Source organism: Vulpes lagopus, chromosome 5 (genome assembly GCF_018345385.1).
Source record: "Vulpes lagopus strain Blue_001 chromosome 5, ASM1834538v1, whole genome shotgun sequence".
In the NCBI taxonomy this organism is placed as follows: Eukaryota; Metazoa; Chordata; class Mammalia; order Carnivora; family Canidae; genus Vulpes; species Vulpes lagopus.
In genome coordinates this window covers 98,723,890-98,747,526 of record NC_054828.1, presented here as the reverse complement: position 1 = coordinate 98,747,526, position 23,637 = coordinate 98,723,890, and the positions used below count along the sequence as shown (strand labels likewise).

At 45.5% G+C, this 23,637-nt stretch overlaps 1 protein-coding gene across 1 annotated transcript in view; it reads left to right on the top strand.

Moving 5' to 3' along the window:
• The window catches only part of LOC121492103 (two pore calcium channel protein 1-like), a 40,886-nt gene that overhangs the window by 15,416 nt on the left and 1,833 nt on the right, over window positions 1-23,637 (top strand). The window contains 14 exon segments of the mRNA XM_041757411.1: window positions 457-573; window positions 670-788; window positions 988-1,089; window positions 2,635-2,761; window positions 4,572-4,773; window positions 13,020-13,164; window positions 14,561-14,746; window positions 15,822-15,886; window positions 16,706-16,790; window positions 17,374-17,443; window positions 19,599-19,818; window positions 19,957-20,047; window positions 22,423-22,536; window positions 22,774-22,898. Coding sequence (XP_041613345.1) covers window positions 457-573; window positions 670-788; window positions 988-1,089; window positions 2,635-2,761; window positions 4,572-4,773; window positions 13,020-13,164; window positions 14,561-14,746; window positions 15,822-15,886; window positions 16,706-16,790; window positions 17,374-17,443; window positions 19,599-19,818; window positions 19,957-20,047; window positions 22,423-22,536; window positions 22,774-22,898 — 1,768 coding nt within the window.

Sequence of the window (23,637 nt, the reverse complement as noted above, 5' to 3'; positions counted from 1 at the left end):
CATAACCTCTCTTTCATATGTCAAATTGAAGAAAAGTTAGTTAATTAGGATGTAGTGTGGAAGCATGTAACAGTGCAGATAACTGCATGGGCTCTGATGTCAAACTCCATGGGTTCCACTGTCAGTTCTGCCCCTTCCTAGCTATGTGGCCAGGGCCACATGCTCACCCTCTTTGCGCCTCAGGGGTCTCTATCCAGGGATAGTGCCCACCTCAGAGGTGTGGTAAGGATAACAGAGAATAATTATGGGAGGTGCTTTTTATACTCCATGGCACATAATAAATACACAAATGACAGCAATTATTAATCTTCTATTACAAAATTAGAATTATACTTTTTATGAAACTTGCATTAGTGACCTTCCTTCTGGGTCAGCGAACGCGCATCCACACTGTCACTTCCTGTGTGTGTCCTCTAGCAGTGTGACACTGACGGTTTTGTCCTGTGTCTCTTACAGCTGACCTTAATCGATTTGATTATCTATGGTTCCCTGGAAGCCGTTAGTATCCACAGCATTCGGTGGTCCAGGGCCCTAAGGCCAGTCTTCCTAATTAACTTCCCTGAAAGCCGTCAGGTAAGGATATACCTTAAGGATATGCAAGGGTTTGTTTTTGTTTTTGCAGAAAATTAGCTGATTTCTTGTACCTGAAATTAAATTTCATCTCCACAGATCCGAAGAACTTTCAGAAGCATCCGGAACACTCTGCCCGATATCCTCTACGTCTTCCTCTTGTTTATGTTCAGCGTGCTAATCTTCTCCCTTATGGCCTTGAAGCTTTTTGGGGTTAGGTGAGCACACTGCTTTGGAAGTTTCTGCCTGTGAATTCTCTCCTGTGTGGGTTCAGCCTGATGGTGGCAGAGTTTGTCACAGGAGTCTTCCTCATTCAGACCCTCCAGGAGTGCTCTTGAAAGGGGAAAAATGCATCAGAAACCACAACTTTATTTATGTGTGTGAGTTCCTCACTCTGTGTTTTTGGTTCCTCCTTAGGAGTCTTAAAACAGTGGAAGGCTTGCCCTACTTCACAGATATCCTGGAGATAGCGTTTGAACTCTACGTGCTGGTCACTACTGCGAATAGCCCCGATGTCATGTACGTCCATCCCAGCTCACGTTCATGGACATTTGCTACCAGGACAGACTTCACTTAGTTAAAGACGGCTGTCTGCTAACACCAGCAGGCCTGAGAAAGGCGAAATAGTGATTTTTCTATGTATTCATATTCATTATAAAAATTTTCAAGGAATGTGAAATGTTTACACTAATGATAGCCTACCTACCCTCTTTATTTAAAACTGAATTTAGGGGATTAAAAAAAAAACCCTGAAAGCAACAGAAAACATTTCTTGAGACACAACTCAAATATTTGAGCCCACTTTCTATTCCGGGACTTTTTTGAGTCTTAAATTTAAGTAGTAAGACATCTGTATGAAAGAGTCATGGCTTGACCTCCTAAGCATTGGTGTGCTTCTCTGGTTAAAGGAAGCGAGAAAGAAATGTAAAGATTCACAGTTGTTGCTTCCTCCCCAAAATGCCAATTTCTCCACACAGGCGGACTTTACTTAGGAGGAAAACATTATGTGGGGTTGTTTTTTTTTTTTCTTTCCCTAATGTCCTTTGTATTATGGATTAGCCCTGTTTGTGGAAGTGAAATTATTAAACAGCACTACGGAACTCTAACCACAAATGTCAGTCCCAAATCATGCTGTACTGCTCTTTGGGACAGGTGCAGGTTTTCTGTCATCTAGTTCTTTTCTTTTCTTTTTTTTTTTTTTAAGATTTTATTTATTAATGAAAGACACAGAGAGAGAGGCAGAGACATAGGCAGAGGGAAAATTAGGTTCCTTGCGGGGAGCCCGATGCAGGACTTGATCCCAGGATCCTGGAATCACGTCCTGAGCCAAAGGCAGACACTCAACCACTGAGCCACCCAGGTATCCTTGTCATCTAGTTCTATGTGGGATCATCACGTTGTTCTGGGTTGTTGCTCACTCTTGAGCCTGGTTCAGACAAAACACAGGCAAGGTACAGTTCTGGCCAAGGGTTTTCTCTTGGATCTTTCCCTCAAACCCTGCCAGCAGTGCTCCCCCCCCCCCATTTAAAATATGATTTCCATTAAAGGTGGAGTAAGCACACATCCTGATTTATGCCTCTCATCCTGGTGCTATTATTATGGTGCCCCTTTCCTTCTCACTGTCCTAGAGTGGATAGAAAATTATTGGGCCCCCCAGCAGAGCACCCTAGTGTCCCTGAAGAGCCTTGAGTAGAAGCCCAAGCCACACTGCTTTGAGAGTTCTGGGCAAGTCTGTGTCCTTTCTAGGCTTCAGTTTTCTCATTGTGAAGGGAGGGAATGGGATCAGGGAATCTCCAGGGTCCTAGATGCCAACTCTATAAGGCACTAAGAAATTCAGAAGGCAAGTTCTGAGTCAGCTAGTTAGCGTTAGGGCTGGTGATGGGTCTGTGGCCCCATTGGATAGCGGATAATGATGCAGCATATACAGGGCAGTGAGAGTGAGAGAAGGTTTTGCTATGCCTTGTGCATGTGGATTGTCCATCCAGGATGGCACCTGAGGCCAGCCTTTTATGTGCTGGGGACCTAAGCTATGAAAAACCATGCAATATCATTCTTTCCTTCTAGGATGCCTGCCTATAACTTCAGTCGGTGGTACTCTCTGTACTTCATCACCTACATCATCATCAATACCTACATCTTCATGTCCGTCTTTTTGGCTGTGGTCTACAACAATTACAGGAAGCACTTAAAGGTACCATATATGAGTGAAAGGGCGGGTGGGGGTCGGGGGACTGGGCATCTGGGCTGGGTCCACAGGCGGGGAGGCTGGCAAATGCATGTGGTCAATATTTGAAAGTGTCCTTTTTCATTTTGCTTTGGCCAATCTGAAGACTTATTCAGTGTCTTGCTCTATTCTGCTAGGTGGGTCAGCTCTTTACCAGTCTAGTCATGGGTCTAACAGTGAGTCTGGACATTGTGGGCAGTGACAGGGCTCTTGCTTTACTCCTTGCTCTTAAGGCATGAAGTTGCTCATGGCTCCTTGAAGTGTTTTTCCTAAGAATGGGGGTTGGGATATTCTGCAAGCTCCCAACTCCTTTTCCCCTCTCCAGCAGAAGCAGAAACTTCTTAAAGCCAACAGTTCCTGCCCTGGTACCTGCCTGTTTGATTTATGTCTGGAGAATTCCTGGAGGTGTTGGGTGGGCAGAAGCTTCTGAGTACTCGGAGTGGAGTATGTTTTATTTCCAGCCCAGAATCCACCAGGATACCTCAGCCATGTCACCCCTGCACACCTCTCTCCTTGGTTGTTTTTTCATATTGCAAGACTAGCTGCACAGATAGGCTTTTCATCAAAAAATGATTTTCCTTAAGGGAAGACTTTGCCTTTTGGCTCATGATCCTTTTCATTCTGTCCTGAGTTTTTCATTGCATAGGGCTGCTGCCACCAGAGAACAAGAAGAAAGTCAGGGAGAACTTCAATAGTTTGCGGCTAAGGAGAAACAGATGGTAGGGCTGAGCCTGAGATTTGGCCCAATTGGCCTTTGAAGATGTCTGACCTGTCTGGGCCCTGATGAGTCTATGCACTGTGGGGCCTTGGGCTACCCCTGCCTCAGACACCAGGCCTCCAGGGACCTTCCTATCCCGACTTCCTCCCTCTGGGTGGAAAGAGGCTGTCACAGAGGCTGTGTGCCTCTCCTCTTTGCCGCTGCTGGACAGAAGTGTTGCTCTAGCCCCCACCCCCACCCCCAACCCCAAGGAAACGTTTCTTTGGGTAATCCTCTGCAACAGGGATCCATCAGCAAATGTCTTAAATGTGCTTTAGGTGCCCAGCACCATTCAAAGCTCTGAGAAGTCAAAGACGATTAAGACACAGCCCACACCCTTTAAAAAGTCACAGTCTAGCCACATAATCAATTAAGTGAAGATGTTATTGGGTAACAGGCTTACAGTGAGCAGTAGGAGTGAGCATCAGGTGGCTGACATAACCTGAGGAGGGCCACCCAGCCTATTCTCTCTTCGGGAAGATTCCCGAAGCTCCGGCCAGATGGCAGCTCTAGGCAGGCCAGCTGTTCTTCCTGCCCTGGACCTCTTCCTTCCGGACCACTTCTAGCCTGGTTTCACTTCCCCCACTTTTCTCCTCCCCCTCTTGTCTTTCTTGACTGACTTAATGGCAGCTCTATCTTCTCCCTTTCTGGGTTCTCCCTGTGTCTCAGCAGCACACCCGATTTCCTTCCTTTCTGGAATCTCCCTTCCTCCTGGGCAGAGTGGAGTTGGGATCAGTCTGCCTCCTGCTGCTCTGTTTCTCACCACACAGATTATCCTTCACAGACTCCCTCATTTCAACTTGGTAAGATGAGTTTTGTTTATGCAGACGGGTTAGCTATGCATACCTGCAGCCGGGGAGGGATTGTATACCTTGCTTCATAGACCCATTGGTGCCTTCTCTTTGGCTTGTCAAATACCCTGAAACATTTAGGGGAAAGAAACAAGGCTTTCTTGGATCTTTCTCTTTCAAAAACCCACAATCCTATTTTTTAAAAAACCCACAATTCTGTTTTTTAAAGAATGAGATTCTCAAACTGGCATACCTGAAACGTCGCAAAATGATAGAGGCTTTCAACATTCTGAAAGTCAAGGTGGGCACAGAGTTTGTGGTGACAGAGGCCCAGTGGAAGCGGCTGGCCAAGATCGTGATGCCACACATCAGCAGTCCCCACCTGGAGCTCCTTTTGAGGATCTCCGACGAGGGACAGAAGGGGCACGTGGGTAAGAAGCCTTGGCCTCTGACATTCCTCTTTGCTGTATGTTAAAAAATGGGTGACTCCTGAGGGTGATTCATAAAACAACAGTATATTATTTTTTAAGTTTGCAAATAAAAATGTATGCTGGTGCTCCCTGCTGGCAGCAATTCAGTGGAACTTGGGTCTTCACGCTGTGTTCCGACAGGGCTGTCCCCATACGAGTTGTCAATGTGTAAGGAACCATCCCAAAGCTCTTACCTTGTCACAGTCGTTCCACTGCTGATCCTGCCTTAAGGAAATCATCTAAAATAGAAGAGAGCTGTGGAAATGAACATCTATATCGCATTCAATATTTGAAAGCAAAAAGTTGAAAGTAACCTGAAATTCAGGTGTTAGTGGTGGGTAGCTATTATGAATGGCACTTCATATCTGTGGCATGTTTAGCATGTGTGAGCCATTGCCATGAATGTTTTCAGCACACGGTGTATATGTGATCACTGAGGTGGGATTTTTGTCATCCTCATTTATCAGTATGGAAACTGAGACTGGAAGAGGTTAAGTGATTTGCCCAAGGCCACACAGCTGCAAAGTGGTCGAGGCTCTCTGATTCTCAGACCTGTGCTTTGTGTTAAACCGCCCCAGATTCTGATAGTCACATAATGGGAAATCTTGGTGACATTAAGAACGACTGTAAAGATGATATGTCAATATGGAAAGATGTGAAGTGACTAAAATACATCCCAAATTGTAGCATGACCTTGTTTCATCCGTTTCCAGAAGAATCTAGATGGGAACAGACCCCAGGGGAGTGGTAGGTTCTACAGGATGTAAATTTACCTGAGACAAGGACTCTCAAACTAGTCCTGCAGAGCCATAGGCCTAATGAGGACTCCATGCCCGTGGGAGAAAGAGATGACAGCAGGTCTCTGGAACCTATGTAAAAAAAAAAAGAACAAAGAGAAATGTACAGTAAGGCACTGGTCAGTGGGTGGTGCTCACATCTTCCAGTGTGAATTTGGGATCTGGGATAGAAGACCACCTTTGCCCTCTTGAATTAGCAGGATTTGACAAGCACCTTCCATTGAGCCCTGAACCGTGTCTCCTCAGCCACCCTGCTCAACATAATGGCTCTGAGTGTCTGGTCGGGAGCCAGGCTGGTGACCCCTGTTAAGGACTGGTGGTGGTTGCCTATGCCATTGAGCATGTCAAGGTTAGGGTTCTGCCGGTGGTGGGGAAGGGCAGCTGGTGCCCTGGGCAACCCCTGAACGTGGTGCTTCCTGAGTTGTGTGTAGTGAAGCTTCTTAATTTCTCACCTGTCATAGACTGTCCCTTTGGTAAAATACAGCAAAAATTAAATACTCAGAAAAATGAAATTAAAAAGTGTAAAACCCAAGTCCCATCTTTTCATTATTAGAATCAGTGAACATGATCCTGGCAATTGTTTGACAAGTTTTTATATTCAGCACTTATCCCACAAAGGGTGGGGAACACAAGAACAGAACCAGGGACCACTATTTGAAGACCACTGCTCTAGTACTTAGAGGAGAGGGTGGCACTTGAGTCTCCTTGGATGTCCCACTTCAAGAACCAGGGTACTGTGGCTGGTCACTCTAGTCCAGGTGTTCCCAAACTTCAGCCCCTCTGTTTTTGAGAATTCCCCTTTGGTGATTTTTTAGTACCTCTGTTGCTTCTAGACAATTGGGACTCTGAAGGTGTTGGTGAATCTTTAGGGCTTTATGAGCTTTCTTTGCAGTTCCTTCTGTAAAGTTAATTCCTAGATTAGTAGCAAAAGGTCAGATGTTCTAAACCTAGAGATGGGAACTTTTAGGAGTCTTTGTCATGCATGAGAAGGCCCATATACTTGGGTATCTCCGGCTCATCTAGAAAAGATATACATAGTCCCCAGGAAATACTCATACGAATGTTTTTTGGTTGATGGGGTCCATCTAACTTTTGATAGTCATCTCTCAAGTGGGAGGATGAACAGCTTTTTTGTCTTGTCAGCTTCTTCCATGTTCTGGGCTGTAAGTAGGGTAGCTCTTAAACAAACTGTTCGGTTGTATAGGATAAATATGGAGCATACCAAACACATCCAAGTTCTCCTGACACCCCTACTTGTTTGGATGTATCACTCTATGAATTACATGAGCAAGAGGAAGGAGGAGCTTTTTAATGCTACCCCACAACTTCCTGGAGAGTGCCAATGACGATCTGGATACCAGACACCACCACCACCACCTGCCCGTCTGTAGAGGTTCTTTTCTGAATGTGGGTTGTGATCTTGTACAGGGTGAGATCCGTAAGTGTTACCGAAGGAGGCTGGTCAGTGACAAAAGGGAGCAGAGGAACCTGACAATGAGGCATGGCTCAAACCCGCTGTGCTATAGAATGTTTTCATGCTGGCCAAGAACAATCATAACAAGGGAAATGTGTGGACCAGCTGACATTATATCTCCTCCAAAAGTGAAAAGCTTCGTGTCTTTACAGTGGTCCACAGTCATCCAAGAGATAATGAAAGTCAGTATAAGTGTTGCAGACTTGTGAGAAATAAGAGAATCTCCGTGGGCAAGGGCTGCAAATCCAGATCCCTGAGCAGAAGACAGAGATGGCAAGGACCAGCCTTCTGTGCCTCACATGAAGAGCATGATGAACCTGTTCTGAATTTCATCTATTAACTAAAATATACGTTATCATAGACACATACACAGATAGTCATACCAATGAATATGCTTAAATGCCAGTGTGATTAAAGCTTGAAAACTTTAGTTTTTATAGCATAATGTGAGACAATTGTTGCATAATATGTTAATTTGAGTGCCCTGAAGAACAAATCTATTTATACATAGGGACATGACATTTTAACTTCTTTGAAAGTCTTAGGTAAATCCAGGTTGTTGACTATTTTTCTCAACATTCATTCATGCAATGCCCCCAACTCAATTAGTAATTTTAGGAAATACACTTTAAAAACCATATTGCTGACACTAAGGATTTGTCAGAGAAGAAAACTCTGCTTGCTGTTACCACACGTTGAAGTGGGCAACTCTACAGGACCTTGTGATTTATAATATTGTGTAAGATTTACACAAGATGATTGATGAAGATCTAACTTTTTATTTTTTATTTTTTATTTATTTTTATTTTTATTTTTTTTTTAATTTTTTATTTATTTATTTATGATCGTCACACACACACACACACACACAGAGAGAGAGAGAGAGAGAGAGAGAGAGAGAGAGAGAGGCAGAGACATAGGCAGAGGGAAAAGCAGGCTCCATGCACCGGGAGCCCGACGTGGGATTCGATCCCGGGTCTCCAGGATCGCGCCCTGGGCCAAGGGCAGACGCCAAACCGCTGCGCCACCCAGGGATCCCAAGATCTAACTTTTTAAACCACAACAGTTTAAATCATGCCACGTGGTTCTAGCCGATGTTTAGGTTTATGGATGCTTAAATGTTAGTTGAGATCATGACACCGATTGACCTACAAAGGTGAAGGGTGTGAGTAGTTCCAGCCATTTTAACCTCTTTGGAGAAAAAAAATTATATATGAACTAAAATACCATATTTATAGTTTGTATTTACATTGGAAAAATCAGGAAAAAGACATGAAGCCACATTTTAAACCCTAAATCATAGAACAATGTACTAGTTTTTCTTTACAGGGAGCATTAAATCAATTTGGTTTAAAATTTTAAATTATTTTAATTTGTTTAATGAATTAAGTTTGTAACATTTTAATCTTCATCACAAGTCTTTAGATTTCAACTTTTTAAACCAGATCTTTAAAATGTGTCTTTTTACCAATAAAATTAATGAACATTATTTTTCTCTCCCAGTGGCCTTTCTGCAGCAATTGATTGTTGGCCTATTGTTAATTTATACATCTTTATAAATAATTTTTTTAACTAGAGACATTAAGAACATTAAATAAAGCTAGAATTTCCTGGTTTCTCTCTGATTTTCTTAAGAAATTATAGGAATACTGTTTAAATTAATAGTTTGTTGTATATATTTTATACTTGAGGTCAGACTTTATAAACCAATTTGTTAATTCAGGGTTTTATCTGGAAGACATGTGTGTCAAGGAGAAAATCATTTAAAAACCTGTTCATATTATACTTTATTTCTTTAGAATTTTTAATATGTTTGTGCAAGCTAAGAGTTTGTCAAGGATTTTGTTAAAAGAAGCAAAAAAGGTGATCACTGAACTTGAAATTCCCCTTTTCTTCACTCTAGTGGGTGTTTTGTTTGTCAGTTTGGTTTATGATTTTTTATAAGGGGTGGATAGCACATTTAAAGTATAAAGAATTTTTTATTGATTTCTTAATTTTGTGAGAGTCTTTAAGTCTCCATTCAGAACTTTAGGAAAGAAGTGTTTGCTTTAACATAATCAAATTAACAATGAGTTGAGAAATTTCCTGGTTGTGTTGGTTTTCCAGGGCAGCCATGACAAAGTACCACACACTGGGTGGCTTAAACAACAGAAATTTATTTTTTCATGGTTCTGGATGCTAGAAGTCCAAGATCAAGGTGTCAGCAGAGTAGGCCTCTCTCCTTTGGCTTGTAAATGATTGCCCCCCCTGCATCTTCACATGGTCTTCCCTCTGTGTGTGTCTGTGTCCTAATTGCCTCCTCTTGTGAGGACACCAGTCATATTGGATTAGGGCCCATCCAGTGACCTCATTTTAACTACCTCTTTAGAAGCCCCTTTCCAAACACAGTCACACTCGGAGGTCCTTGCAGTTAATACTTCAAAATATTAATTTTGAGGGGACACCTGTCAGCACATAACACCTGTTTTCCTGATTCTGGCCAAGATCGTTGTCCTCCTCTAGAACTTTGTTCTATCTAAGGTTTACCTGCCCCCACCCTTCCACATAACTAATCTTTGATATTTACATTATCTAAATCTCAGACTTGAGGGTGCCTGGATGCTCAGTGGTTGAGCTTCTGCCTTTGGTTCAGGTCATGTTCCCAGGGGTCCTGGGATGGAGTCCCACATTGGGCTCCCAGTAGGGAGCCCGCTTCACCCTCTGCCTATGTCTCTGCCTCTCTCTCTGTGTCTCTCATGAATAAGTAAATAAAATCTTTAAATAAATAAATTTATAAATCTCAGACTTGAGCATTTGCTTCAGGAGGACAGAACTGTAGTAGTTGTAATTCATCTGCTGCAGATTTACCTATTCATGTAAATGTGACCTTCTTGTCCAGGCTTCAGATGACACCACACTGACAAAACTAAGCTACACCTGAATGTAATTCTCTTACTCTCTAGTGGCTCTACAGACATTCAGCAGAAGTAGCTCATGACCTTCTGAGCAGGTGAAGGAGGTAGGCAGGCACTCCCGGGACACAGCCCTGGGACCTCGATCTCTATTTGGTGGCTCATGATTGGGAGTCAGCAAGGAGTCTGGGTCATCGGCCCTTCATTCTGAGAACTTTCAGAGATATGACGAGAAGAAGGCACCAGTGAGCTTATGGCTCAGTAGACTCCCCAGTATTTTACTTTTTGCCAAATAGCATGGTTGATTGAAATATTGTTACCAATGCAACCACATCTTTACATGAGACAGCCAATAAGATTTGTCAGCTTTAAAAAAAAAAAGAAAAAAAAAAGATTTGTCAGCTTTTAGGAACCATAGGGTATATTTGATAGGATACGGCAGTAATTTCTAAGTCTAGATGTCCAAAAGACGCCTTTGTTCAACTAACACTTTCAGAGACAGTGTTAATAACAGAAAGTTGAACAGAATTACATGCTTCATGGTAGTCTCCACTCTGTACGAGCAGAGGATAGCAATACTTCTGTGAATATTTTATCTTTTCCATTTGATCAGCAGTTATAAGCATTTGTGGTTTTCAGGGCTAAACACTGGAATTCTATTAGTACCCAAAGTGTTTTTTTTATTTTTTTAATTATTTATTAATAATAGTCATAGAGAGAGGAGAGAGAGGCAGAGACACAGGCAGAGGGAGAAGCGGGCTCCATGCCAGGAGCCCGACGTGGGACTTGATCCCGGGACTCCGGGATCGCGCCCTGGACCAAAGGCAGGCGCCAAACCGCTGAGCCACCCAGGGATCCCCAGTACCCAAAGTGTTAAAACTTAATCCAGTATTTAAACTGAAAAACACAAACTTACCAATATGGGAAGAAAAGGGCTGAATAGAATTAAAGAGAATATGGCAGAAGTAATGTATCTACAGCAATAGTTGGCAGATTATGGTCGATAAGCTAAATATGGCCCCCCACCTGTTTTGTAAATAAAGTTTTATTGAAACACATCCATGCTAATTCATTTGTGTATTATTTATGGCTGCTTTCACGCTATAACAGCAGAACTGAGTAGTTAAAATTGAGATCATTTGACCTACAAAGCCTAATATATTTACTATCTGGCCCTTTACAGAAAAAGTTAGCTGACTTCTGATCTTCAACATAAGACTGTCCGATGAGTATAAGTTCCTTCTTAATACAAAATTACTATTGATTCTCTTTTTGTTGTTGTTGTTGTTCTACTGAATCTTCTGGATGAAAAAATGTGAACCGGTGAGACTAATAGATTCCCTTTTGGTTAGGTTGCTTAACGTATGATGTTTTAGCTGGGTTCCTGTCAGTAGGTCACCCAAATCCTACCCATGCTTGTCATGTCATTGTCTCCCTAACTGGTGATGGTGGGGTTCATGCAGCCCAGGAGCTTGGATCCAAGTTATCCTGTCACCTAATTCTCCAAGTTTGCACTTCCGCCTGAGTAGGTGTTCCATGCCTTTGGCTATTAAGACATGTATGTATATTTTCTTTCTAACTCTGAAGACTCAGGAACTTGGATATCCTAAGACATCTATGTGTGTGTTTTTTTTTAATTTATTTACTCATGAAAGACAGAGAGAGAGAGAGAGAGAGAGAGAGAGAGAGGCAGAGACATAGGCAGAGCGAGAAGCAGACTCCATGCAGGGGGCCCAATGTGGGACTCGATCCCAGGTCTCCAGGATCACACCCTGGACTGAAGGCAGCGCTAAACCCCTGAGCCACCCGGGCTGCCCCTATGTGTGTTTTTTCATCTAATTTTATGGATTCATGTTCTTTTGTGTTCTTAGCACCATACAACTGTTGAGGAAAATAGCAACATGAATGTGTGACATCACTCAAGGCTGTATTTGATTCAGGCTCATCACTCAGATGAAGCCTCGCTTCTGCCAGGACTGAAGCTTGTTCTTTGCTTGGACATCTGTTGATGGCAGTTCTGCGTCATCTTTCTCGCACAATCCATGCTGTGCTAACTGTAGAGCCATCATTCATTGTTTGCTCCTGAAAACTGGAATGGAGCTATGGATATCTGCCAGGCCCTCTGAATGAGAAGACTTCTAGGATAAAAAAATGCCCATCCCAACCTTTGCCTGTTGTCTCAGCTAGACCCAATCTGCACTGGTGATTTCTTTCAACAGTTTTTTTAAAGTTTTCCAAACATCAACTTTGTTTCTAAGCGTCAACTTAGTTTTCAAAGAAAACTTGGAAAGAAATTATAAGAAGAACTTTGTAGGAAGCAGTAACATCCTTTACATATCCTGATTTCATCTGTTGGGATGAAATTCTTTACATTGTATGGAGCAGAAAGTTCATACACAAATGGGGTTGAAAACCAACCCAGTTGAGTCATAGTCAGCATCCAGCCTGTCTGGTTGGAGAGAGGTGGACATTTGGCAGATCTGGAGAATACTGGCTCTGTAGCCACATGGGGCCAGGCTGGTCAGAAAGAGTCCGGTGAACTTTGGACTGGCTCTTGGGCCAACTTGTTGTGGAAGCTGTGGATTTGAGTGAATCTCTGAGGAGGGGCAGGGAAGGAGGGTGGGCAGAGAAGAGGATAGGAGCTTGAGGGAAGGGGAAGGAGGTGGATTACAGCTACTTTGGAGGCTTGGTGGAGAGGCAAGAGAGGTGGAGTGGAGGCTGGAAAGGTAAGTCAGGCAGACACTGAAAGTAGGGATGGCCCATGTGAAGAGGTAGGTGGGTAGAAGGCAGGGGGTGAGGTAGCAGCATCTGTGAACTACCAAAATCACATGCTAGTGTTGGCTGCCTTGGGTTGGCTGCAGATCTGAGTGAGGACAGGTGGCTGTGCCATTTGATGGCTCCTTGGCCTTGGGCCTTCACCTTTTGAAGCTTCAGATCTTCACCTAGGAAACGCAGAAACAAGAGTCTGCTAACTTAGTGTCACCCTTTGAACCTTAGTATCACAGTGGCCGTGCATTTGGGATCATTTTTTTTTTTCCATTGCAGACAAATTGAACTTTCTACGCTTGGCTGACCTCCTCAATATTCAGGTAGTTGCCATCAACATCAGGAGACACCCACTGGAAGACTGGATGCCTCGGGTATACCAGTCGTCTGCAAGCCTCTCAGTCCAGAGAATGGTTCGGCACAGGCAAGTGAGATAGGGCCTGTTTTTTCTCAAGTTGCTTTAAAAAGAGAGGAGTTTGCAAATGCTGTTTGGACTTAATATATTTCATTACTGAAGCTATAAATCATCCCCTTGCTTGCTGCTTTTTGTTCTGGACATGCTATGTTTGACCTTAACCAAAAGGACAGGCTTCTTTTTTTTTTTTAGGACAGGCTTCTTGATTATGCTTCCTTCTGCCCTATTTCCTAAGATGCTCAAGGGCCGCAAACTGGATGTGCTCTCTGAGCCAGAGAAGCTGACCGCTCTCTGAAATCAGAAGGTTCCAGCCCCACCCAAATCATTAGGAAGTTAATTTCAGATATGGTGCTCTGACTTTGTAAAGTGCATAGTAAGAACTCATGCATTTGAATTATTGGAATGATTGTTAAGAAGGCCAATTAATTCTCTTATTCTCAAATAAGTGGACTCCAGAAAGAATCATTCATTCTAGTTGCAGATCTTAGGTTTCATATGCGTGGCCTGGAGTGTTCCTATCATTAGTGGCTCATCCTCTTGCTGTCCTTGAATTTAATGTTTCATGGAAGAGAATGGTTGAGAAGTCCTGGAAAGTGGCTCAGCCTGTGACATTTGATATTTATCAAAGCTCTTTATGTAGAAGCTTCTTCCCATTAATCCCAGCCTTGAATTACTGATGTGTTTCATGTGCTGGAGGCTTGTGTGTCCACATGTGGCATCCAGGGTCCTAGGTCTACAGCTTCACAGAGAACAGTAGGGTGGGAGCCCCTCCTGTCTTCCCAGTGCCATCCCAGGGTTCACCCGGGGTTCTCTGCAGCATGGGAGACAGCTACCTGAGCAGAGCAGCCTGCTCTTTCATTGGAAAGTTGGGGCCGAGCCCACTTCAGACTTGGTGAGGATGATGGACATGTCAGTCCCCTGAAAGGCTTGTGTGCCTTAGGGGTAAAGAGTTTTTCAGCAGCTTTCTTAGTTAAGGATGTTAATTTTCCAGGGGCAAGCGGGAGAGATATCATGATCCCATGCTAGGCCCTAAACCTTCTACTTGCCCCAGTTCTGCCTAAGCTTTCATCTGAGTCAGGGACTATGCCACCAGAGGGGCACCTGGAAAAACCACACCTCTATTCCCCCTGTCCTTGATCACCAGGTCTTCATTTTCTCCTTGGTCAGAAGGACTGCCCCAGTGTCAGGGGGAGGCAGGTGGATTTCAGGACCCTGGCCGTGCTGGAACCATTACGTACTTGAGTCAGAGTGTGCTCATGTGTGTGTGCCAATTTTGGGATGGGGTTGAGAGGCATCTCAGAACCATGACATTGTCGGGAACACAGAGGCTGCTAGAAGGTTCTGACCATGCTCCTTTCACTGAAATGTGTGATGACAGAATCTCTTCTTTTTTCCCTCATGGCAGGATTTTTGTCTGGGTTTATGATGTCATCATTCTAGTAAATGCCATATTCATTGCTCTGGATGAGAAAAAACCCTTCATCTCTAACGCAGAATGGCTTTTTCTTTCTCTATATATTATTGAAATTCTCCTGAAACTGTACACATATGAGCCCAGAGCCTATTTTGGCAGGAAGCAGTTCTGGAACTGGTGAGCATGTGTGTTCTGGGGAGTGGAGGGGGGCTTAGAGTCCATGGGCAAAGGGGGGGGGTCTCTGTCCATTTGGGGAATATTGTTATAGTTTCTTCAAGCTCTAGCTGCCTAGTTTTGGGGTATCTGATAATGAAATCTTGAGAGTGTAGGAACATCTGGTTCAGACCAAGCTGTTATTTATGATGTCAGTTTCAACTGACTCTAGCTAAAATTAGAATCACAGATCACAGCATCCTGGTTTTGGAAAGGATATTGAACATCATATCCAAGAAGTTCCTTCCATAGCTCCCTTGGCCCACTCCCTAGTCTTTTTATCAGAGAACTTGGCACGTAGGCCTGGACAAGGAGATTGTTAACAAGCTCTTTCCTACATGAGATGTGTCACCTGTGGCCTCTTTCTTCTACAGACTGTGTACCTCGTGGTCTTGAACCATCACCCATGTGCTGCAGACCATCTCAAATGTCACTGCATGTTAGAAATGGCAGGACACAAAGATACAAGGCACACACACACATGCCTGTCTTAAGTAGCGAACAGCTTGGCAGGGTTGGATCTCTGCGATCACTGCTTTTGGTGCCAGGAAACTCACTAGCATGCGCATGTGGCCAAAGGGGAACTAGCTAGTCTTGTCCAGTGCTTTGGCACCATTGTCCTTTGGTACTATTGTTAGGCAGAAGAGTAACGATATGATGGATTTTCCCTTTAGTTACAAAGTTACCATGCACTTATTAAAATTAATACCTAGAAAGATTATACTGTGTATTCTGAAAATGTGCCAAAATATTCTTGCAAGCATATAGCTATTTTGGAAGACAAAGTGACAAGAATTGGCTGATTGCTACACATACCCTTGGGTGGTTCATTAGAGCCACTAGTGAGTGATCACTGGATCATTCAAATGTAGCATTTCTTGCTTCGTCTCTGTTGTTCAAAAATTATGGAAATCAGTTTCTTGGCTGAATCATTGCTTTGCCTAAGATACTGGATTCAAAGTTTTCTTGGGATCAGTGGCATCCTGAACTTCCAGGCTTTTCCCTTGATCTTTCACCAACTTTGCTTCTGCACCATTAGGTTTGATACGCTGATCATCATCGCAGCCCTGGTGGCCACTGTGGCCAACGCCACCATTCAGTCAGGTCAGTACCATGGACCCTCGGCCTCACCACCTCCTGGGATCATGCATTCCATCCATAGTCTTTGTGGAACTTCCACTGGGTGGCAGTAAGGAAGACATTGGAGATGGGGCAGGGGGTACCCAAGGGAATTAATAGAAGTGTTTCATGTTCTGGAGAGAGATGGTAGCTTAGTGTTTAGCTGTATGTTAGAGGTTATATTTGTATGCATCCATCACACCAGATCCTGCCCTGGTCACCTCCTCTCCAGACCTGCCCTCAGTCTCATGGCTTAACCTCCATGCCTCTGACCCTCAGCCCATCTCGGCCCCCTATCCAGGGTCCAGCTGGAGCTGGAATTCTGCATAGTTCCTTGCCCTCTGCCCTCTTGTGTCTACTCCTCCTCTGGCTGCACCCGCACATCCCACCCCACCATGCACACTCCTTCTGTAGACAGCAGAAGGTGTTATTTAGAGATGGTGCAGCTTCATAACACAACTCTCTGAAAGGAGTATTGTGAAAGGAAGGGCTTGAAGAAATGTGTTCTGTAGAACCTGATGCACAGTCATTTCTTAGATATGGCCTGAAGCCTACACCTGCTCTCATGATTCTCTAGCTCTCAGGGGAGGAGGGAATGCCTGGAGTGGCTTGGCTTTGCTAGGCGAGTGAGTGATTCAAGGTGGCACTTGCTTCCTCACAGCTCAGAGCCACTGTCCTGCTCTGGAAGTGAAGCCGCGTCTCTCCCCTGAACCCACAGAGTCTCAGACCTCATTGAATACATGGGACAAGCCAGAGGCACTCACAAAATGGAATGTTAAACAACTGTGGTTTCTGTCCTAGCAGGAAATTACAACAGTCAGCAGATACTGGATATTGTCTTGATATTGAGGATACTCCGGCTCCTAAGGATCATTGTCAGTATTCAGAGGTAAAGAGGGAGTCATGTGCACCCGAGTGGTTCCCACACTGGGCCCTGCTGGAAATCGCTCCTGCCTCAGAATGATAAACACCCCCCCATTATGAGCCTGGAATGGAACTTGTATGGAGGACCCAGCCCCCTCTCAGCATGTCAGGGCAGGCAGGGGAGCCTTCGAAGATGGCAAAGAGCACTCAAACGTCAGCTTCCTGAGGGCAGGGGTTCAATCGATCATTTTCATCCCTGTGGCCCCTTCCCTTAACCATGCAGGCTCTACAGTGGCTGCATAACAGTGGCTGTGGAGGCAGCTAATGCTAACCTGAGTATGCCAACCATTGTCTTGTGAAATTCTTCCAACAACCTTTGAGAGGGGGGCTTTTCTTAGCCTTTGTTTACAGGTGATTACAACGAAGCTCAGGGAGGTTAAATAATTCCCCCAGTGGTGCACAGCTAAAAAGGCAAATTCCTGACAGTTTCTGAACAGATCCAGTCCTGGGGGGAAGAGATATTAAATGAAACCTGCTCGCGTGGTGTCAGCTTTACTTTCTGGCTTCCCCTTTTGCCGCCTTGTGCTAGAAACTTTGTTTTATCCTAGATTCCGGCTTATCGTGACCACCTTAATTAACATTGGCCCCACGATACTGACGTTTGGTGGACTTGTCTTGGTAAGTGGCTTGTTCTTGTGGCTGTTCTATGTGAACTAAGCAGTATGATGTTCGTTCTTGGCAACTCTCCGTAAGCCTTATTTTAAGCAAGGAAAAGAAAGGGAGATTAAGTAAATGAGACTCACTGATTTCGTGTAATCCTTTTTAGAAATATCCAGTGTCTGGAAACACTGGGCATATACCAGCTAAGGTACACCAGCTACTGTGAGAGACACCAGAACTGCAGTGGGTTAACTCGGCCATGATTTCTTTGTCACCCACAGCCTGGGTAGGTCAGCACGACTAGCAGATGCTTCTCAGGGGTGCAGGCTCCTTCCGGCTCATGGCTGCCTGTCCCTCCCCCACCCCCCAACCTCAGATCCTTCTTTGTTCTGCTTGTGGCTAAAGCCCACCTGCTCCTCACATCCCCAGTGGTGAGAACAGCCACCCAGGGATGCATGGGGGCTGTCGCCTCCTGCTTAGGAGAAGTTCCACACTGTGAATGAAGGTGGTCACTCTGCCACAGGGTACTCACTTTGCTTTCCTGTTCTCATGGTAAGAAATTCTATTAGTACAGAAGAACAAAGGGCAGACTCTAGGTCACCCATTTCCCTTCCCCATATGTGTCTTTCCTGGAGATAACCATTATTAAAGTTTTCCTGTTCCTCTTCCTCAATATCTCCATGTACACAACAAGTATAATTGTGTGTATGTATCTAGTTTATTGTTCAGTCAGATAGAATAATCCACACGAATGCTGCACGACTTTGAGGACACATGCATCGTGTAGGCTCTGCTATGATTAAAAGTGTCCCACTGAGGGAAGACTCTGGAACACGTCCAACTAGCCCCTCTACTGACAGACCACTAGGAGGTGTCACTTTCTCTCCACCACAGCTGATGTAGTGAGGTCCTTGCACCTGCATCTTAGTGCCTCTGTTCCAGCTGGATGCATTTCCAGGCAGCAAGGCTGGGTCAAAAGGTAAATGTGTTCAAACTTTGGTCGGCCAGTGGCTCCGTCCAGAGTCATGCTTCCTGTGTAGTCCAGACGACAGCATGTCACAGCCTGTGCCTCTACACCCCTCACAGCCGGGGCTTATGAGTCATTGCACGTCTTCCAGTCCGATGGGACAGAATGGTGCTGTGTGGCTCTGACATGCACTTCTGTCCTGTTTCACAGGCCTGAGTGTCTTCTCCATGTTCTTTTGGCCACTTAGTGCTTATTTTTTCGGTAGACAGTGTGTTCATATCCTTGGTCCATTCTGTTAATTTAAAAATATGATTTGCAGGAGTGTTTTGCCAATTCAGGAAATAGGCTATCGGTAAGTTGTTTCTAGCATAATTACTTTTCCTTCTCTGTCACTTGTTTTTTGAGTTTCTATTTTTTTTCCTTCACCTAAAGGATTTTTGTCTATTTTGGGAGCTGTATAATCATTTAAATTAATTATATAGTCGTCTTTGCTAATCTTTTATTTTATAGATTATTGTATAATCTTCTATCTTTTTTAGTCATGCTTAGTGGGGACTTCTTCTACTCTATTTTTTTTTCATTGGACCCTATGGTACCTTTGAAATTCATCTTATAAAAAATGGGATTAAGATACAGCCTTATTATTGTTTTCCTAATGGGCCAACTGTTGTTTTGGTTTTTTAGATTATTTATTTATTTATTCATGAGAGGCACAGAGAGAAGCAGAGACACAGGCAGAGGGAGAAGCAGGCTCTCTGTGGGGAGCCCAATGTGGGACTCGATCCCAGGACCCTGGGATCACAACCCAAGCTGAAGGCAGACGCTCAATCACTGAGCCACCCAGGCATCCCCCAGCTGTTGTTTCTTGAGGATTTAACCCACTAACTTGCCCAGCAGCTTTGTTTTGGGCTGTAGAAGCCCACTGGAGAGGCGGTGCTGTGGTCCAGCTGGCTGGGTCCTGTGTCTCCTCCGTAGGACCGCTCAGGCTTCTCCAGCAGAGAAGAGCCAATTGGTCCACCCTTCCCCACCCTGACATGCTTGAAACTCGGCTGGGGCGGGCAGCCACTCCGGAATCACAGTGTGGCCCTTCCTGCCGGGTCCACCCGCATCCGTGTCCATGATTCTCCCGCCCCTCCTGCTGGCTCCTCGCCGCCCTGCACAGCTGCAGCTCGATGCGCCCTTGCTGACCTGTGCTGCCCCTCCCAGGTGGTCTACTACGTCTTTGCTATCATTGGGATGGAAGCATTCCAAGGCAAAGTCCGGTTCTTCGACCCGAATTTCACCACTCCCGAAGCTCAGGTGTGTGGGAACCCAGCCTTGACCGGCTCCGCATTCGCCCGAGACCACTATTGCAAGAACAACTTCAATGACCTCGCCTCCTCATTCATCGTGCTGATGGAGCTCACGGTGGTGAACCAGTGGCATGATATCCTTTCTGCGAGGGGACGGACTCCCAGGGCCTGCCTGCTCCCTGGGTTTGGGGGGGAGGGCACCGAAAGGAACTTCCAGGAGCATCCTGGTCACCTGCCCAGTTCCCTGAAGCTTTGATTCCTTAGCTTTGCACTCCTCGCAGGTGGCTTCGCCCTGGTGACTCACCAGGCGGCAAAGCTGTACTTCATCAGCTTCCACATTGTGGTCGTCATTCTCATTGTTAAGTGAGTTTACTCCTGCCCCGTTGGCAATTCCACATCTTCATCCCTTGTTCTGGCCACCTAGTGTGCGCCATGCGAAGGCACCGCAAGGGAGGAGTGTCACTTGCGTTCCTATTTGTGTTCATCGCTGTCTGCCGGTGCCGTGCACATCTATAGCTCATGCATATCTCATAGTTTTATAAGTTGTTTGGGTCAGAAGGACCCCAGGGTCCTGGCCAGTCTCCCTCTCCTTCCTCACCCAGACCAAATCCCTTTAGAGCATCCATGTGAATACGGTTCACCCTCTGCTTAAATCCATGCATCTACTAGCTTCTTAGAGCCTCAGAGGCTGTTCCCTAGTTGTCCATCTCTGGTACCTCTCTGTCCTTGCACAGGTAGAAGGCACTGGTACAGTCCTTTCATTGGTTCTAGGTCTGTCCTGGTCCCTCTTCCAGGCTAGAACTCAATCACTGAAAGCTGCTGTGACATCCCATTACTCTAGAGGGCTTCTGTTCCAGCTTAAGAGTCTCTGATTCTAGCTCCTTGGTTCCTCCATGGGACCTGAACCTGAGTCCTCATGATCACTAGAATTCTCTTCTAGAGAGGTTTTCTGGTTGTCATACCCCTCTCACAGCCTGGGGTCTGCAGTTCTTGGGGTGACATCCCAGCACCCAGTGCCTTCCTTATTACATCAGGCCTGCTTTGGCCACCTACTGACTTTGGCTCAAGAATGACTCAAGAATACTGGCTGAGAGGCACCTGGGTGGCTCTGTTGGTGAAGTATCTGCCTTTCACTCAGGTCATGATCCTGGGGTCCTGGCATCAAGCCCTACATCAGGCTCCCTGTTTGGTGGGGATCCTGTTTCTGCCTCTCCTTCTGTCTGCCACTCCCCTTGCTTATGCTCCCTCTCGCTCCCTCTCTCTCTCTCTCTCTCTTATAAATCAATCAATCAAATCTTTTTTTAAATTATTTATTTATTTATTCATGAGAGGTACAGAGAGAGAGAGAGAGAGAGAGGCAGAGACACAGGCAGAGGGAGAAGCAGGCTCCATGCAGGGAGCCCAATGCGGGACTCGATCCCAGGTCTCCAGGATCATGCCCCAGGCTGAAGATGGTGCCAAACTGCTGAGCCACCAGGGATCCCAATCAATCAAATCTTTAAAAAAAAACAACAAAAAACTGGCCAAGGGAGGAGAGGGGAAGAAACCCCACAGGTAGCTCTGATCAGGCTTGCTTGTCCTTACACAGCCTGAATAGAATATGTAGTGGGAACACGAGAGAAACGCCTCTCCGGGTGGCTCTCACAGAGGTTGCCAGAGTGCTGGGACCAGCAGAGGCAGGGCTTCTCTCCTCTCAAAGCGTGTGCCATGGTAGGAGCCCTGGGCTCCATCATCCCCGTAGGTCAGAAACAGCGGAGGGTCTGAGGTTCTTGCCTGCTTGCAAGCCAGCAGCTTCGTCTGCAAGCACATGCCCCGTATACACACCATATATACACCGACAGAAGCCACGGCCCCCTGGGTCAGAGACAAAGTTTATTAGTTGTGGCAGAAGCGGCCACAGAGCAACACACCATGTCAGCTCCCTGAACCTTCGTCCCCACTGGAGAAGGAGGAGGAGGGAACCCTACAAGGAGGAAGGTGAACTCATTATAGGGTTGCTGGGGACCTGCCTGTCCTCCCTTCTGCAGAGAGAGAGAAAAAGAGGGATTTTAGTTTCACCTGGAATATAAGCAGATCCCCAGGGAGGGCAAGGTGAACTTTTTATCTTTACTATCCAGGACTGTCTCTGAGGGGAAGCATCTTGGAGCTTTCCAGCTTACTGGAATGTCTTGTGGATGAACCTTCCTAAATCAGCTCTCAGTGCCTTTGCTCAGACCACCCAGGCTGCACCTTGAGATATTCAGGGAGAACTGTCTACCGGCAATTGTTGGGCTTAAGCCCCTGTCCATCCCAGAAATAAGCTAGATTTTCTTTTTTTTAAGATTTTATTTTGTTTATTCATGAAAGAGAGGCAGAGAGAGAGAGGGGCAGAGACACAAGCAGAGGGAGAAGCAGGCTCCCTGCGGGGAGCCCGATGCGGGACTCGATCCCAGATCCCGGGATCACAACCTGAACCAAAGGCAGACACTCAACCACTGAGCCACCCAGGCGCCGCTATAAGCTATGTTTTCTTTTTAATATTCACTGGTTAAATAGGTTGTAAAAGAAAAATGTTTTTTTCCCCAAATGAATGAAAGTTGTGTCCAGTCCTTGAGAGACACCGCTGTTTCTCTCTTATACGTTGCATTGTCTTTGCAGCAATAGGCTGCCTTCCTGTTCAGGCTCAGACACTCTTTGGAACTGGGATTCCTTGTTGCCTAGACCACAGCCTGCACCCTCTACCTCTCACTCTTTCTCAGTATTTTCATAGCGTTCATCTTGGAGGCATTTTTTGTGGCATACTCCTTAGAAAAAAGTGAAGTCGAAACTGCTATCGAGAAGAAGATTCAAGAGCTTGGAGTGGGAGTTCAAGAGTGAGTAGTGTGTTCCCCTCGATATCACTTACAGACTTTGGGAAGCGGACTGGCCACATCTACTCACTCAGGGCCCCATGGCATCCAGCATGGTCCTATGTGCCAGTTCTCAGGGACCCTCACTGGGCAGAGGAGAGCCCGGATGTGGCTGGACAGTGACCCGGGGCTATGGCTGGGAGGACATGTGAGGGACTCAGTGAGGGACTTGACCCTGTTCATGTCTCTTCTTCCTTGAAGAGAAGAAATGCAGGATGGGAAGCTCATTGATAACATGGATGCCAAAGACAGTGGCTTCAGTGGGGATGATGGAGACAACAAAAGGAAGGCCTTGAAAGGATTGTACTTCAGAATTGCGTCTAAAAGTAAGTTTTAACCCAGTGCAAAACTTCTTCCAATCCATGCTCTCCTCACTGCAGCCAGTGAGATGTTTCCAGAATGCAAATCTGACCTTCAGTAGCTTCAGGATAAAGACAAGCCCTCCTTTCATGGTTTCTGCGGCCCTTATGCCTGAGTTCTCTCTTTCTCAATCTCCCTTCCTTCCCACCATGACCTGCCATGCTGGGTGGATGCCATTTGTCATTAAGTGACAGTTTGGTCACCATTTGTCTTCCTTGTAGACTCCATGTGTGCTGGGCCATATCTTCTTGCCTTCTGTGGTGTCCCCAGGGCTTCACTATGTGCCTAGGGCACAGGAGCCCCTAACAACTATGTGTTTAACTACTTTATTCGCAATGAACCAGTGGTTGGCTGAATAACCCAGAGCAACCTGACTGTCACTTTGGGCAGGGTGCCTACAGTAAACTCAGGATGAGGAGCATGGCATAGATTGCAGGGACCGTGGCATGAGCAGGACACCCTTCCCAGGTGTCACCCTCCTCAATCCCCCAGGCAAGACCTTTTTTTTTTTTTTGGTTTTCTTGAGCTTTGCTTGGCCCCAGAGCTCAGTGGTATCTGCACCAGCAGAGATGAGTGATTATTTCCTGACTTTTTCATCCTTTCTTTCAAAGACTATCTGGGTAGCCGTGCTGAGAGCATTGTCTTTGACTCGGGGGCCATCCTTCCAGAAAGCCTCGCCCTGCCTGGGCTGGATGCTCCCCTCTG